A 14,150-nucleotide genomic window follows, 5' to 3' on the forward strand; every position below is an offset into this window, starting at 1 on the left:
TCCGCCTTACTTGGCGGTCTCCCCGAGCACAGCACGATCATGCTACACATTGAAAACAACCCTATTTGCTTCCTCACAAGATCAGAGGAGATATTAGCACATACCTTCTCTTTAGTGAATCCTCCTTGATGTGCCTGGGCGTTTAATCACACAAAAATCCAATCTGATTGCGCCTTCTTCGGCTCTCGATCACCCTCTTCCTCATCTTGGCTTCTCTCCACCTCCCAATCCCCCCATCCAGAGTCACCGAACTGTTCCCAAGCATTGGCCATCAAGAGATAAGAGAAGACATAGATATGGTGAATGAGGATTATGTAGAGGTGATTGGTGAAGAGGACATGAAGACATAGATATGGTGAATGAGGATTATGTAGAGGTGATTGGTGAAGAGGACATGAATTTCATGTGCAACTTAACTCACCTAGGACACCCACTTGCTCCCGTCATCACTCCCTACCTCTATTAATCTTCTCCTCTTCAAGAACAACCTTTAAAAATCTTTAAATAGATACCCATGAAGAAAAGCTAATTAGTGAATAGGATACTTCACGAGTCACAATTTAGAACTTCAATTACTTTAATACACCCTCACAACTAGGTGAATAGGACAACATCACTTACAATTGAGTGAGTAGGACAAACACCTCACGATTGTTTTGAGACCAGAATTCTTCGTTACCCGATATTTGTTTTGAGACCAGAATTCTTCGTTACCCGATATTTTAAGCATTTTTTACATATTTTTGGTGGGCATCTTAGAGGTCTAAGAAGTCTAAAGTTACCAAAAACTTTATGATGAGACATGCCAAGTACCTACCGGGGTCATGGGCAGCCTTGGTGGACAGAGGGACATTGGATGTCCATTCGTGTGGACTCAAGTCACCCTAAATTCAAAATTTTGTTGGGCGGCCTCGGGCGGGCAGGCGGACGGACATTGGAATTTGGATCTCGTCACCCTAAATTCAAACTTGGCAGTTGCATGGCATGATGATGATTTCGTTTTCGTTTGGAGATTTTCTATCTTACCGACTGAACTGCAGATTTCGTTCAGCGCCCTGCGAGGATCATCAGCTCGCACTTCGGTAATGTTACTGTAGCTTTATTTTTTTTTAACAAGTAATTAAGAATGATGGACTTGCTGCTGCTCTCCAGAGTCCACTGTTCATCCCCCATGCATAATCTAATTATCTAAGTATTGCATATATTAAAAAAAAACAATTACTTGCATATATTTTAAAAAAACACAAGCCAAAGTTTAGTAAACACAATTACTTGCCTGTGGTTTAGAATCAGCTTGCATGCAGGCCAGCATGACTCATGAGTCTACAGCCTACAACCAGTCAACCCTCGTTCAAATAAAAGAACGCTCAATTCAAGAAAACACTCGTCTGATCGTATCTGCTGTTGTGGAGTTCAAGGTCGAATTTAAGCAGAAAATACGAAAATCGAGGGCGTGTACCTATCATGATTCATACTGTACAGTGAAATACTTAATTGAGTTTTCTTGAAATAAGATCCCTGTTTTGGAAAAATGCCCCAGCCTCAGGACTCACTGTCAGAGACATGTAGCAAGCTGCAAAATGTGAGCATGTTTCAAATTCAAATTTTGGAATATTCTTGATTTTCCACATTTGTGCTGGTCACTGGCTACCGGCGTATTTGCCGGTTGCTCAATGCTGTTGCCCAATGCCATGCATCAAGATAATAATGACCCCTGAGTCATTCTAACGTCTAAGGTCTTAACAGCCCTGGGCCCTGGCCCCTTTCCCACGCCAAGTTAACTCATCTGTGGAACCATTAAATCTTCACTTTTTGCATTGAATATACTTCCCTGTTTTGGGCTCAGTTGCACTTGCAGCAATTGAAGTGATGTGATATTGTGCAATGTCAATTGTGGAGGTGTGTTTTTGAGTGAGAGGAAAGCTTGGCCCCTTTTGGAACACTTACAAAAAGTGAGGTGTGGTTGCATTTATCCCTCCCACTCCAAGTTAATTGCACAGTAGGAAAGGGTGTAAACTTTCAAAATGAGCATGCGTGAGCCACCCCACAAACTAATGGGCTTTTCCCACGAGCCAAGTTCACTTGGCTGATAGTTGAACCATTAATTTCAACAGAAACGTTAGCAACTTCCCCATAAATGTGCCAAAAGTGGCACAACTTAGGGCGACCCACCACATTGAGATATCAAGCTCAATGTAAGTGCAGATATGTATGACACGTCAGGATGACACTTCCACACTTATGTCACTGGCATGGTTGGGAGATTATGGTTGATATGCCACCTATGGTTTTACAGGCTGACAACCACTTTTGTTACTAGAGTCATGACATAGTCATAGCGCCAACTCATATAGTCGGGTTCATACTATGGACCTTATGTGTTTTAATAGTTTCCCTTATAGTATGTACTCTTATCTTTATGTTCATTAGTCATAGTACCAACTCATATAATTTGGTTCACACTATGGACCTTATGTGTTTTATTACTTTCCTTTATAGTATGTACTCTTGTCTTTTGTAGAGAAGCAAGAAAAAAGAAGAAAAATCAACCATCTATCTCTCTTCTAGTGTGCGTATCTACTCGTGTGTGTGTCTGTGTGAAGAAGTTTGCTTACAAGGAGCTCAAGCTCACCCTGTCTCCTACATTCTTCTCATAGTATTAGAGCGCTAGTTCATGTAACTAGCCAAGAGGTAAGCAAAGGAAGTGATACATGGGTAAGGGTAACTCCATCTCTCTGCATGTAGCTGCTAGTCAACTTTAAACAAGAAAAGCCCTTCTGTCTCATCAATGTTGGGAATGTAGGTAAGTATCAGTGACACATGGCAGTTGTTGTTATCCATGTCCATGGGGAGAGAGGAGGAGAAAGAAAGAACCATTGGCCAAATTCCATGATTAAGGGTGCTAGTGAGGGTAGCTTCAGTGTTAGCCATGGCCATGTACCCTATTGGTCCAAGAAAATTACCCAACAAAAGAAGGGGAAAGAGAACAAGTACTTGTATGTAGAACCCTGTAGAGAGTGTATCCAACCCTGTAGAGAGTGTATCCAACCCTTAAATATATAGAACAAGGGGACATTTTGGTTTTCAAGTTTGATCTCCTAGAAATCTCGTAGTAACACCTATGAAGGCCATTGTTAGGTTCAATGGTGAAGGCTGAGCTATATTTAGATGCAAGGTCTCCTAGAGATCACGTGTGAACATTTTGTGGAGGCCATTATAAAATGAAGGCTTAGTTGTGCACAAGGATGCTTTGCATAGATACGGAGCCCATTCTAGAGGGCACCACAGACTTGAGAGCCGTCTCGTGATGAAAACCACGTTTAGAGATGGAGCCATTTTGTGCAGATCTATGAAGTGTAAGCTCCCATAGTTGAATTCAATGGTTAAAGGCTCATGTGTAGGTAGGTTAGATTTAATCAAAAGGTTAAAGTTAAGGTATAAGCCCATCATTGAATTCAACGCTTAGGTATAGAGCCCATCATTAAATTCAATGCTTAAAGGCTCATGTGTAGGTTCCAAGGGTTCACGTCAATTGGTAGATTAAATTTAATTAAAAAGAGTGGTTTAATATTAACAGAAGGGCTTCCAAAAGGACACTAAGTGTGTGTGTGTGTGTGTGTATAAGAAAATTATTGTGAATATTTTACTTGCATGTGTGTATAATACTAAGTGTGTGTGTGTGTGTGTAATACATAAGAAAATTATTGTGAATATTATACCTGTTTCTTGAAGAAAATGAATTTAGATGGGCATTATATTGGCCTATTTCCATGTATACATTAGTTGCATCCTATAACAATTGCAATGAGAAATTGTCAACCATTTTTAGTTACCATGATGCTTTTATGGTTGCATACATTTCTTTGTTTTTTTTCATTGTTGTGCGTTTGGTAGCTAGAAAGTTTCACTTTGTAACCTTGGTTTCATCTCCAACATATCTTCAATGATGGTGAACCAATGACTTAGGAAATACATCTTAATCCTTTTTTTCTTCTTCTACTAAAGGACATGAAAACATACTCTCTTTTTTTTTTTCAAGTAGCGCTACAAGCTTTTTCCATCTAGGTTGGAAGTCCACCTTGCATAAAAAACAAGTAAAATGTGTGAGTATCTTGATATGAAGATGGTTCGTCTATTGTCAACAACTCAGCACACCCTTACGAGCTTAAGCATGCTCATGAAATAGTTCTCCTTATCTAGTCAAAGTGTGAGGAGCTTGATATGAAGATGGTACATGTATTGTTAACAACTCAACTCACCCTTACGAGCTTCTAAGCATGCTCATGTAATAGTTCTCCTTGTCAAGTCAATGGATCGTGTCAACAATACACACATCCTCTTGAAGAACAATGCTACACAAGGCAGGGGAAAAAGGATTCTATCCTTGGAATTGTGAGTGAGTGAGTGAATGCATGTGTGTGGAGTCGTGAGATGTTTACTTAGCAGATTTAGCTTAGTCATATCTAGATGTTTTGAGGTTCGATTTATAAGAATTTTCTTATGTTAATCAAGTGATTCTTTCAATCCACACTTCCATTCTTCTCTTGAGGTTTTCAATAGATAGAGAAAAGAAAGCTCATTATGACAACTTGGTAACAAACAAGCAAGGGGGACACTCCAAACCAAATGTCCACCCGCCACATAAGTACCAAGTCACATACTGTATGGCTCTATCACAATAATTCATTGTCCTCCACTATCATCTCACTGAAAAATGCTTTACTAAAATGTTCCACTAAGATTATAGTTTCAAGGGGAGACTTTTGCCACCTATACTTTATGTATGGTCTCTCTCTCTCTCTCATGCACACACACACTTAGTATGCATAGTTGTGACTAAGATTCATTTTAGTAATAACTTTACATGTAATAAGCATCGCTGTACTTAGGATGATTAATTTTAGCACAACGAATGCTAGTTAACAAGCTTATGTGCTAAGATTTGTGAGCTGATTGCACTTATTTAATGGCCATAACATTTGATTTGTTTATGTGCAAGGAGTTTGTGAGTTGATTCTTCAGTACTCAATGGCTAGAGCATTTGGTGATAATCACTTTGAAAAATTTTAAAAGTGCACATTTGATGTTATCTTTATCATTATCGTTTATCTTATTGCAATCTTATCTTGTTTCGTTATATCGTCTTTATTTCTTTGTAGCAATAAAAAATGACTTTTCAAAGAGGATCTCAATGATACTTTTGCAAGCCTTTTGCTAAGGGAATCCTTTCCATTAGAATGTTGGCTGCCTAATGATAAGGAGTTTTGGAGCACATGATGTGGCCGCTTAGTTAGCAAAGTGGGCTCTCTTCATGTGTGTAAAGGTCTACCCACACGAATTAACTTCATTCAATGGCCCATATTTTTGGCCTACCTTGCAAAGACATAAATTGTATTAAGTCAAAGAAGGTTTTTGTTTGAATGGATGCCCGTTAACCCATTTTATGCTATTTATTACAATTTGCAATCACTATTGTTCTCTCTCTCTCTCTCTCTCTCTCTCTCTCTCTCTCTCTCTCACACACACACACACACACACACACACACACAGAGGCTAGGTTTTTGTGAACATTTCACTTCTTTCTTAAAGAAAATGATATTGTGTGGGCATTTTATGGTGGGTCAATCTCTATGCACATGTTGGTTGCGTTCCCAGAACAAAGCCAATGGGAAACTGGACACCATTTTTAAGTTCCCATGACACTTTTGTGGTTGCCAATGTCCCACTGTTTTATTGAACCAAGTTGTGAGTTTGGTAGCTAGAAAGTTTAAATTTGCAACCTTTGTTTCATGTTACTTGATTTTGTATCCACCACATATTTTATGATAGTGGACCAATGACAATAAGAAATGGACCAATGATAAATGTATATTTAAGCATAGAGAGGCTAGGAGAAGCAAGTATATGAGTTGAATAAATCTCTCATTACTTCGATAAAAAAAAGAATGTTTTATCGACCGTTTAAATAGGTTGATTCTTAGTAGCCGAGATGGCAATGAAAAAAAAAGAATGTTGGAAGTCCATATGTATAGTTTGCAGGTTTTTTTATGAACAATGGCCAAGGTGCCGTGGCCCTTAATTTCTAGCAAGGGAAAAAAGTTGTGCAAGGTGAATCCCCCCCTGCTTTTTTTTTTCTCCTTGGACTCTTAGAGGCTTTGTGAATCCTTCTCCTTTTACACACACACAATGCTCTACAACTATTCATATGGCCAATTCTTTTGTCTTCAAGCCTTCTAGGTACGTCCAATGACAAGAATTGATCAAATTTGTGTTAAAAAAGAAAAAGAATGTTGCAGGTGCATTATGTATAGTTTGCAGGTATTTAATGGACAATGGCCAAGGTGCCGTGGCCCTTAAGTTCTAGCAAGGGCAAAAAGTTGTGCAAGGTGAATCCCTTTTTCTTCGCTTTTTGCTTCTCCTTTTACACACACAATGCGTGGCAACTTGTAGGTACTTCACTGTATGACCCTTACTTTTCAAAAACTTTGTTTAATACTTAATAAAGGGCCTTTCCACACTGCCGGTCTCTACTTGTGCCTTAGCCTCAGTTTCTGGAACACGTCCTCATAGAGTGCCCGCCCGGGGCCGCCCCCTCTGGTCTGGCGAGACTTCCGATCGTATCATACATTTCTGAACTTGTCCCGCTTCATCATCATCATCCTCAAAGCTCATACACAGCCTCGAAAGCCTTCCATATCTCTGCCCTCTCTAGGACAGAATCATTAGAACCTTATCTTGCATTGTCAGAGCTGCCTGCTCAGCACACTCCAATCCAGGCTTCTCTGTCTTCTATTCTTCTATGATAGCTCAGCATTATCAGGGTTTCCCTTGCCCTTGTCCCTGTCCCAGTCCCTGCAGACTGCCAACTAGCTTCTTCATCATTCTCATCATCATCCATCTTTCTTTCACCTGCATACTCTCTTCTCTGCAGACTAAACCACACTCGACCATTTAATAAGCGCAGAAAAATGCATTCAAAAACTTCTCAGCAGTTTTCTATGGCTCAGAGCTATCGTTTTGGTTCAGGCTAATGAGGACTGATAACCTAAGCTAGCCGTCTTTAACTCTGGAAGAAGTTGACCATGGCTCAGGACATGAGCCTCTGATATTTGATGAAGAAATCAGGATATGGGTGAGAACTACTATTGGTTCCGAGAGCACATACAGTGTAGGCATCGCCACTAAGGCTAGCTGCAATTTCATGCTAGGCAGCGCCACTAAGTCTAGTACACAAACATGAAGCTATGGCTGAGAGCTAGCTTTGAACACCTATAACTTAGAACTACGTCTGAATGTGGAAGAAGAAACAGAAATCTGAGAGCGGCAATAGGAGAACACACAGAGATTAGGTCACGTGTTTAAGATATCTTTGAACACAGAGATTAGATTATACCCTACCTCTAAGAGAACACAGAGAACGATGTCGTGACTAAGCCAAACCTTTGTCAATACTGCAGGAACAAGGCTTAACATAGGCACTGATGTCATAGCTGAGGCTGGCTCTCGGCTTATGGATGGCCATGACCATGGCGAAGAAGATGAAGACAATTGCCTCCTGGTTGTTAGATGTAGCAAAGGCTATGTGCCTTCTCTGAGCCAGTGGACTCTGCATGCCCTCCGAAGCTTGACTTGCCAGAGCAGTTTTGTGAAGAGAAGGAACCCTACCTTGAAGGGAAGAAGACTCCAGAGCCCTGCTGCCGTGGTTGTCCCCCTTCTCCACCGCTCATTCAGCCGTGGCTTGCTGAGCTCTGGCAATGCTAGAGTGAAATCTGATCCCGTCAGATATTTTTCCTCTTTTTGTATGTGTTCACATACCCTCACATACCTTTGAAGTGTGCAATAAGACATGTTAGTAGGTATTGCTTACCATTACAAGTTTATGTGTGCCAGGTTCTGACAGCATAATGAGAGATGTTTATGGGAACCCTGGTGATAGAGTGGATGCTGCCATTGGAGCAAATGATAGTCAAATGAAGGAGAATCTGAGCATTAGTGGACATTCAAGCTTCATTGTAGATGGTTTGATTTCAAAAACTGTAAGCATCAGCTTAGGAGATTCGTCATGCGACCATGGCCATGCCGAAGACATTGCCAGCAGCACGGATGGATCATCTCCCTTGGGATGGCCTCTTGGCAAATCAGATAGTTGCCAGTCAAGGACCTCATCTGTTGTTTCAAAGCCAACAGCCAATGATCTTGGTGCAGTCTGGCAAGAGAAAAGAGAGAAAAGGGAACAGGATCTGTCCGGTATGCTCATCTTGATCTTGTAGCCATACAAAGATTTGTAGTAACTCAACCCTACCAATGTCGCCCACACTTCTGATTTGCAAACTTTGCAAATTGCTATAATTCATAATAAAATTTAGTTCAGTGTCTTCATGATCCATGAGATACTTTAGGAGAGTCGCCCCTGAATGTTCACGTTACAGTGTAGTAAAGGGAAATACTGCTGATGTGAAGCCTCTACTAAGAGAAGAGAAGCAAATGCATGCTCCTTGCATCTTCCACAGCTGCTGGACATGTATAATGCCATCGTTTATTTGCTGGAGGGTTCATGTCCATGTTCATGTGTGTGTGTGTGTGTGCGTGCATGCATATGTCATCATCATCATCATTTCACTGTCTGTATATGCATGCACAAAAAGTGTTGAAGGCAGTGGTGATGCTAGGCCTTGTAATTCATGATCATTTTCTGCAGCTCTAGAAGTGCACTGCATAAAGTATTCATAGTGGGTTAGTGCTGTGTATGTAGACAGTTCTTGTTGGTGATTCTAACCGGCCTTTGTAATGGTAGCTGGTGAGATTTTCTGAGTAATCAGGCCAACTATGAGCTTCCATTGTGAATCTTGGGAAAAAAAATCTTTTACACGCATTGGCAATTCCCTGCACTATCCTCAGCTAAAGAAAAGTAGCTCTGTTGCTTGCTATGCTGACTAGCAGGTCCAGAAACAAGCGTATAGAAATTCAGGCAACTGCAGTCTTAGGTCGCATGCACAACTTTCTCTTGTGGTGTATGTGCCCTAACTGAAGCATAGCTGGGATATAGGAGGATGGTATGGACTATATTTTTGTACACACAACTCTTGTGAACCATATCTGGCACAACAGTGGCACCAAATAGGATAGAGAGGAGCGAGTAAATCTTGAACAGTAGTCGTGATAAGGAAGATCCGAGTGGACAGCAGTGCCAAGAGTGGGCAGAAAAGGCAACTGTGGGCAGGCAATTTTTGGGAGGAGCCAAACAATCAACTAACTCCTGCATTAACCTCATGCATAATTGCCAATGTATTTTGTATTCTGAGTAGCTTATATTGTTGTGCACATGACATGCACTGACGGCAACATTTCTTTCCCACAGTAGTTGAGATGATGAAGGAAAGATTTGCCAAGCTACTTCTTGGTGAAGATATGTCGGGTGGGGCAAAAGGCGTTTGCACGGCTCTTGCAATCTCCAACGCTATAACAAATCTATCTGGTAAGAATAAATCTTACCTTCCACACGAATACAAATTAAGCTTTTGAATATTGATCTTAGTAGACTCTAGGTTGTTCAGTCAAGGTATTGGCTTCACTGACTTCAAAACTTACAGCCTCCATCTTTGGGGAGCTTTGGAGACTTGAACCTCTTTCGCTGGAGCGCAAGGCAATGTGGAGACGAGAACTGGAGTGGCTGATTTCTGTAGCGGACCATATCGTAGAACTTGTGCCTTCATGGCAAAAGTTCGCAGATGGTAGCAGTTTTGAGGTAATCACATCCCTTCTCATTTTTCTCTTTACTCTAGCCTGTCAGTAAATGCTAAACTCATCTTTCCTGTACTCACCTAGTGTTTGTATACAATATGATGCAGGTAATGATTAGCAAGCCTCGTGCTGATGTCCATACCAATCTTCCCGCACTTCGCAAACTAGATGCAATGCTTTTGGTATACAACTTTTCTTCAAAGACTTTCTCATCTCCCTTCATTTTGGGACCTCAATGGAAGTTGGTTTATGTGTGTCAAATTGTAAACTGTCAGTAATTCTTATATTTGTAATCCATTCTATAACGATGGGAGGAGCAGTGCCTCTTTCCCACATCCACACATGCATCCTTCCTGTGTGAGTGAGAGAGAATTTTATTAACGTCTGTGGAAGGCCAAAATGACCTATGAGACCAAATACATAAATGAAGTCCATTGAGGTCTTTTGCCAAATCTCTGGTTCTAACAAAGGAACATCAAATTACTTGAAAGTCCTAGTGCTCATCTACTATGCGGCTACTAGGAGGTGCAACATTTACAATAGTACGAGATTGGAAGTTGTCGGATGTCGGTGAGTTTATGTTGACAGTCACTTGAGAAGCGACTGGTTTGCGGCAATAATAAAGACTAAAGTAATTGGCAATCATGCAGTTCTCCGGGCTTGTGACTTGGGGAGGCGAGCTCTCGTGTTCAAGTCTCTGCAGGCCGCTGTTGGTATTGTGGCCGTTTTTGCAACCACGAGTTGTAAAGCCTTCGGGTGGCTTTACCTTGGCAATGATCTCCTCTGCATTTTGGGGCTCTTAGGTGTTCGGGTCCGCTTGTTACCTTGGCAATGATCTCCTCTGCATTTTGGCTCTTAGGTGTTCGGGTCCGCTTGTTTCCAAAGTTGTGTGTGTAGAGAGAGAGAGAGAGAGAGAGAGAGAGCGCTAGTTTTATTTAATCATAATTAGTAATGCATGTCAAACGTGTCTTGTCATGTAATGGTTCTGCACTAACGATGTGTGTTGTTTCGATGTTTGGATATGCGTTCATGCCATTCTGCAATAGATGTGAAGCATCATAGATTGGCAGATCATTCTTTTTGTGCCCTATTGCAGGAGTTCTTGGACAGTTGTAGGGAGACGGAGTTCTGGTATGTAGACCAAGGGGTTGTCGTCACCGATGATGATGGTCAAAACATTGGTGCGCTGGTTACTCATAGGGAGGAAGAGAAATGGTGGCTGCCCACTCCAAAGGTTGCAGCAACTGGCCTGTCAGAGGGAGGAAGGAAATGCCTACTGCATCAACGAGAGTGTATAAGCCAGATACTTAAGGCGGCCATGGCAATAAATAGCCAAGTTTTATCTGAGATGGAAGTTCCAGCTGCTTATTGGGATGCATTGCCAAAGGTACTTTGCCATAGTTCTCTTTCCACATGTCTGCAAATTAGCTATTAGAAATGCAATTTCAAGAGTTGACCTGTCTGTCTTGCCTGCATGCATGTGTTATAGAGACACACACATACATGCATGCACGTACACATACACACGCGCATACATTCATTTTCAAGTGTTGACCTGTCTGTCTTGCTTGCATTCATGTGTTAGAGAGAGACACGCACGTACGTGCATGCACGTACACATACACACACACATACATTCATTCATACATACATATGTCCATGCATGCAGACACATTGCACGATGTGAACATTTTCTCAAGTCACCCTTCTGTTGATGTGCTGAATGAATCTGTCTGCAAATTTGAGTATACAAGCAAAAAGTTCAATAAAGAATGACCTTCAGCTCCCTTGTGTTTATTTTGAAGAGTGGCAAGACCAGTCTTGGGGAGACCATGTACAGGCACATCACCTCAGAGTATTTCTCTGCAGAAGCTGTTCTGTGTACTCTTGATTTGTCAACAGAGCACAATGCAGTGGAAGTTGCTAATCGCATCGAAGCTGCAATCCATGTATGGCGATGCAGAAGGCGCCCTAAGCAGACCCACAAGTCTACAAAACATTTGGAGCAGAATACAAAATATTCATGGGGCATTGTGAAAGATTATGTGTCAGATGCAGAGAGGAGGGAATTTCTTGCTGGAAGAGCAGAAAGCCTCCTTCTCTGTCTAAAGCAAAAATTTCCGGGTTTACGGCAATCTTTATTAGACACGACTAAGATTCAGTACAATAGGGTATAGGCCTTGTCATGTTTGCAAGCTTTATGGGTCTTTTGATACCATATTGAAGACTTGGCTTTGAAGTTTTCTGAGAAGCTGATTCCTATTGGCTTTGATTGTGTAGGATGTGGGCCAATCCATCCTCGAGAGTTACTCAAGAGTAATGGAAAGCCTAGCTTTCAACGTCATCGCACGCATTGATGATGTTCTCTTTGTTGATGATATGACCAAACGTGTCCTGCCGCTGCCTCCACCAGCAGTCAAAACTTGGGTCAACCCATCTCTTGGACGATGCTATTCGCTGAATCTATCTGTTGGTACCCCATTTGCCACCCCCTTGGCAACACCTAGTCTATCTCCTACACCTTCAACCAGTCCCCGGGGAATACCGAATTCACCATTTCACTCTCGAGGAAATACTGAATTTCTATCAGATATCTGTGGGTTGGAAGACAGTGACCAAGGGCATGAGCTTGCTTCAGTACTTTCAAGTAAGACCGGGGCGGAATTGGTTGCTTTGAGCAGTGCTAAAGTTCAAAGTGATTTATCCTGTTCGAGATTGAGCAGATGAATTTCTCACTATATATTATATAACTGTGTTTACCATCGGCGTCAATGCTTATGTGGCAGCGCTGTACCAATGGCTATTTTGCAGCATCATGCTGTGGAACTTGAATGCATGAGTGAGGGACGGCATCGACTGCTTTTTATCAATGGATCAATGGCAGTGTGGCAGAGTCTCTAAGTGCAAGAAAGCTTGCTACATATATCATTTCAGCATTTCACTCCTTGAATGTCATTCAGAAGGGTCTTCACATGCTCTGATACATGTGGGCAGCTTGAAGTGAAATCAATGTTCTGCAACCATGATATTCACTAATGTGAAATTTGATAATGGTGATGAAGTGCAGCTGGATGCAGGAAAATGATGTGAAGTTCATTCTGTGCCCTTCAGAGAAATGACTGCAGATATTCTTTATTCTTACAAGGGCGGTGGTGGTGAAGATGTGGGTGGAATAAAAACAAGCTTGAATACATATTTTGGAAGAAAAATGCCAGTGAATAACTGGTCCGTGGGGAGAATTGTGTTATCAATTTGTACATGTTTTAAGTATTTTGATTGTTTCCACTGGATATGCCCGGCGCCTGAAGTGATACACCGTAAAAAGCCATTGAGATTAGATGATAGATAAATTTATAGCTGGAATGATTCATAACGGTAATAGTGGTGAGATGAGCCTATGTCTAGTGACAGATGGGTTGCATACTATGCTCACCACATCCAGTTCTGAATGGATGACCTTGTATTATGGAGGTGATCTTTGAAACTCCATAGAAACCGAGGTGTAGATTTCATGCCAACAGTTTGATGTATGAATATTCTGAATTTTGTAAGAAACCCACAATAGATTATAGTAGTTTTGGAATAAATTGGTGGATAAGTGGGGCATTGACATGACAGAATATAAGCTAGGGGGAGAATGTTATTGGCAATAGTGTGTATAAAGATTCTCTACTGGTGTAGACGGGCAATGAACACTCTCTCTCAGAGATGGGGCTGAAAACTTCCTCTGTTCGTGCCTGTGGTATGATGCAATGAAGTACTTTGGGTGTGTGCTCAACCTGAGAAATGAAAAAAGTTGAGACATGCACACATGCATCTCCTTTACGTTGATTCTCTGATTCTCAAGAAGCGGCCTCCTCGGACTGCTCCTCCTGTTTTGAAGACGCCTTCTCCTTGGATTGCTCTTCTAGGGTTCTTGGACAATTCTTCGTTAAGTGTTTAGTGCCTTGGCTTGGAACTCCTCTTAAGAGTCGTGTCCACGACACTCCCCCACTAGAATTGTTGTTATCCCTTGTGGCATGAACAGATCCTTCGGTAGGAATTTTCTTGCCCTTATGTTGCTAGACTTTCTATTGAGTAACAGGGTTGGGACTCTCCAAAGTGGTGACCACCCTGGTTACATTGCAGCCATATTGGAAAGAACTTCCATAAGTGCCTCAAAATCCATGATGAAGATCTTGAACGAATGATCAAGACAAGGATGGTGTTGCAACCCTACCCAAATAGTGACCTTTCTAGCAGTCGATGTACATGGATGCTACAAAAGAAGAAAATTGTAGGTTCAGTGGGCATTGATACCAACTATAGAGAGAAAAAGTATAACGGAATTGCATATACAACACACAAAAGCTACTGGTTTATATTTTGTACAAGAAAGAAGGGTTACAATGTAAAAAATATGAAGGGCA

At 41.4% G+C, this 14,150-nt stretch overlaps 1 protein-coding gene across 5 annotated transcripts; it reads left to right on the forward strand.

The window, feature by feature from the left end:
* Positions 1–6,560: 6,560 nt before the first annotated feature.
* Positions 6,561–13,296, forward strand: LOC147637596 (rop guanine nucleotide exchange factor 7-like). Of its 5 annotated transcripts, XM_086799417.1 has the most exons (10): positions 6,561–7,132; positions 7,458–7,799; positions 7,891–8,247; positions 9,359–9,475; positions 9,591–9,745; positions 9,849–9,923; positions 10,838–11,128; positions 11,547–11,912; positions 12,022–12,388; positions 12,553–13,296. In XM_086799417.1, the coding sequence occupies exons 1-10, from the start codon at positions 7,129–7,131 to the stop codon at positions 12,570–12,572; spliced, it is 2,094 nt and encodes a 697-aa protein (XP_086655543.1). In that variant the 5' UTR covers positions 6,561–7,128; the 3' UTR covers positions 12,573–13,296. The 5 variants fall into 5 exon arrangements, with proteins under 5 accessions (XP_086655543.1, XP_086655540.1, XP_086655542.1 ...); XM_086799414.1 differs by having other exon boundaries at positions 9,362–9,475; positions 12,022–13,296; XM_086799416.1 differs by having other exon boundaries at positions 6,562–7,349; positions 12,022–13,296.
* The last annotated feature ends 854 nt before the right edge of the window (positions 13,297–14,150 follow it).

This window comes from Cibotium barometz, chromosome 6 (assembly GCF_041138505.1).
Source record: "Cibotium barometz isolate CiBa-2024 chromosome 6, ASM4113850v1, whole genome shotgun sequence".
In the NCBI taxonomy this organism is placed as follows: Eukaryota; Viridiplantae; Streptophyta; class Polypodiopsida; order Cyatheales; family Cibotiaceae; genus Cibotium; species Cibotium barometz.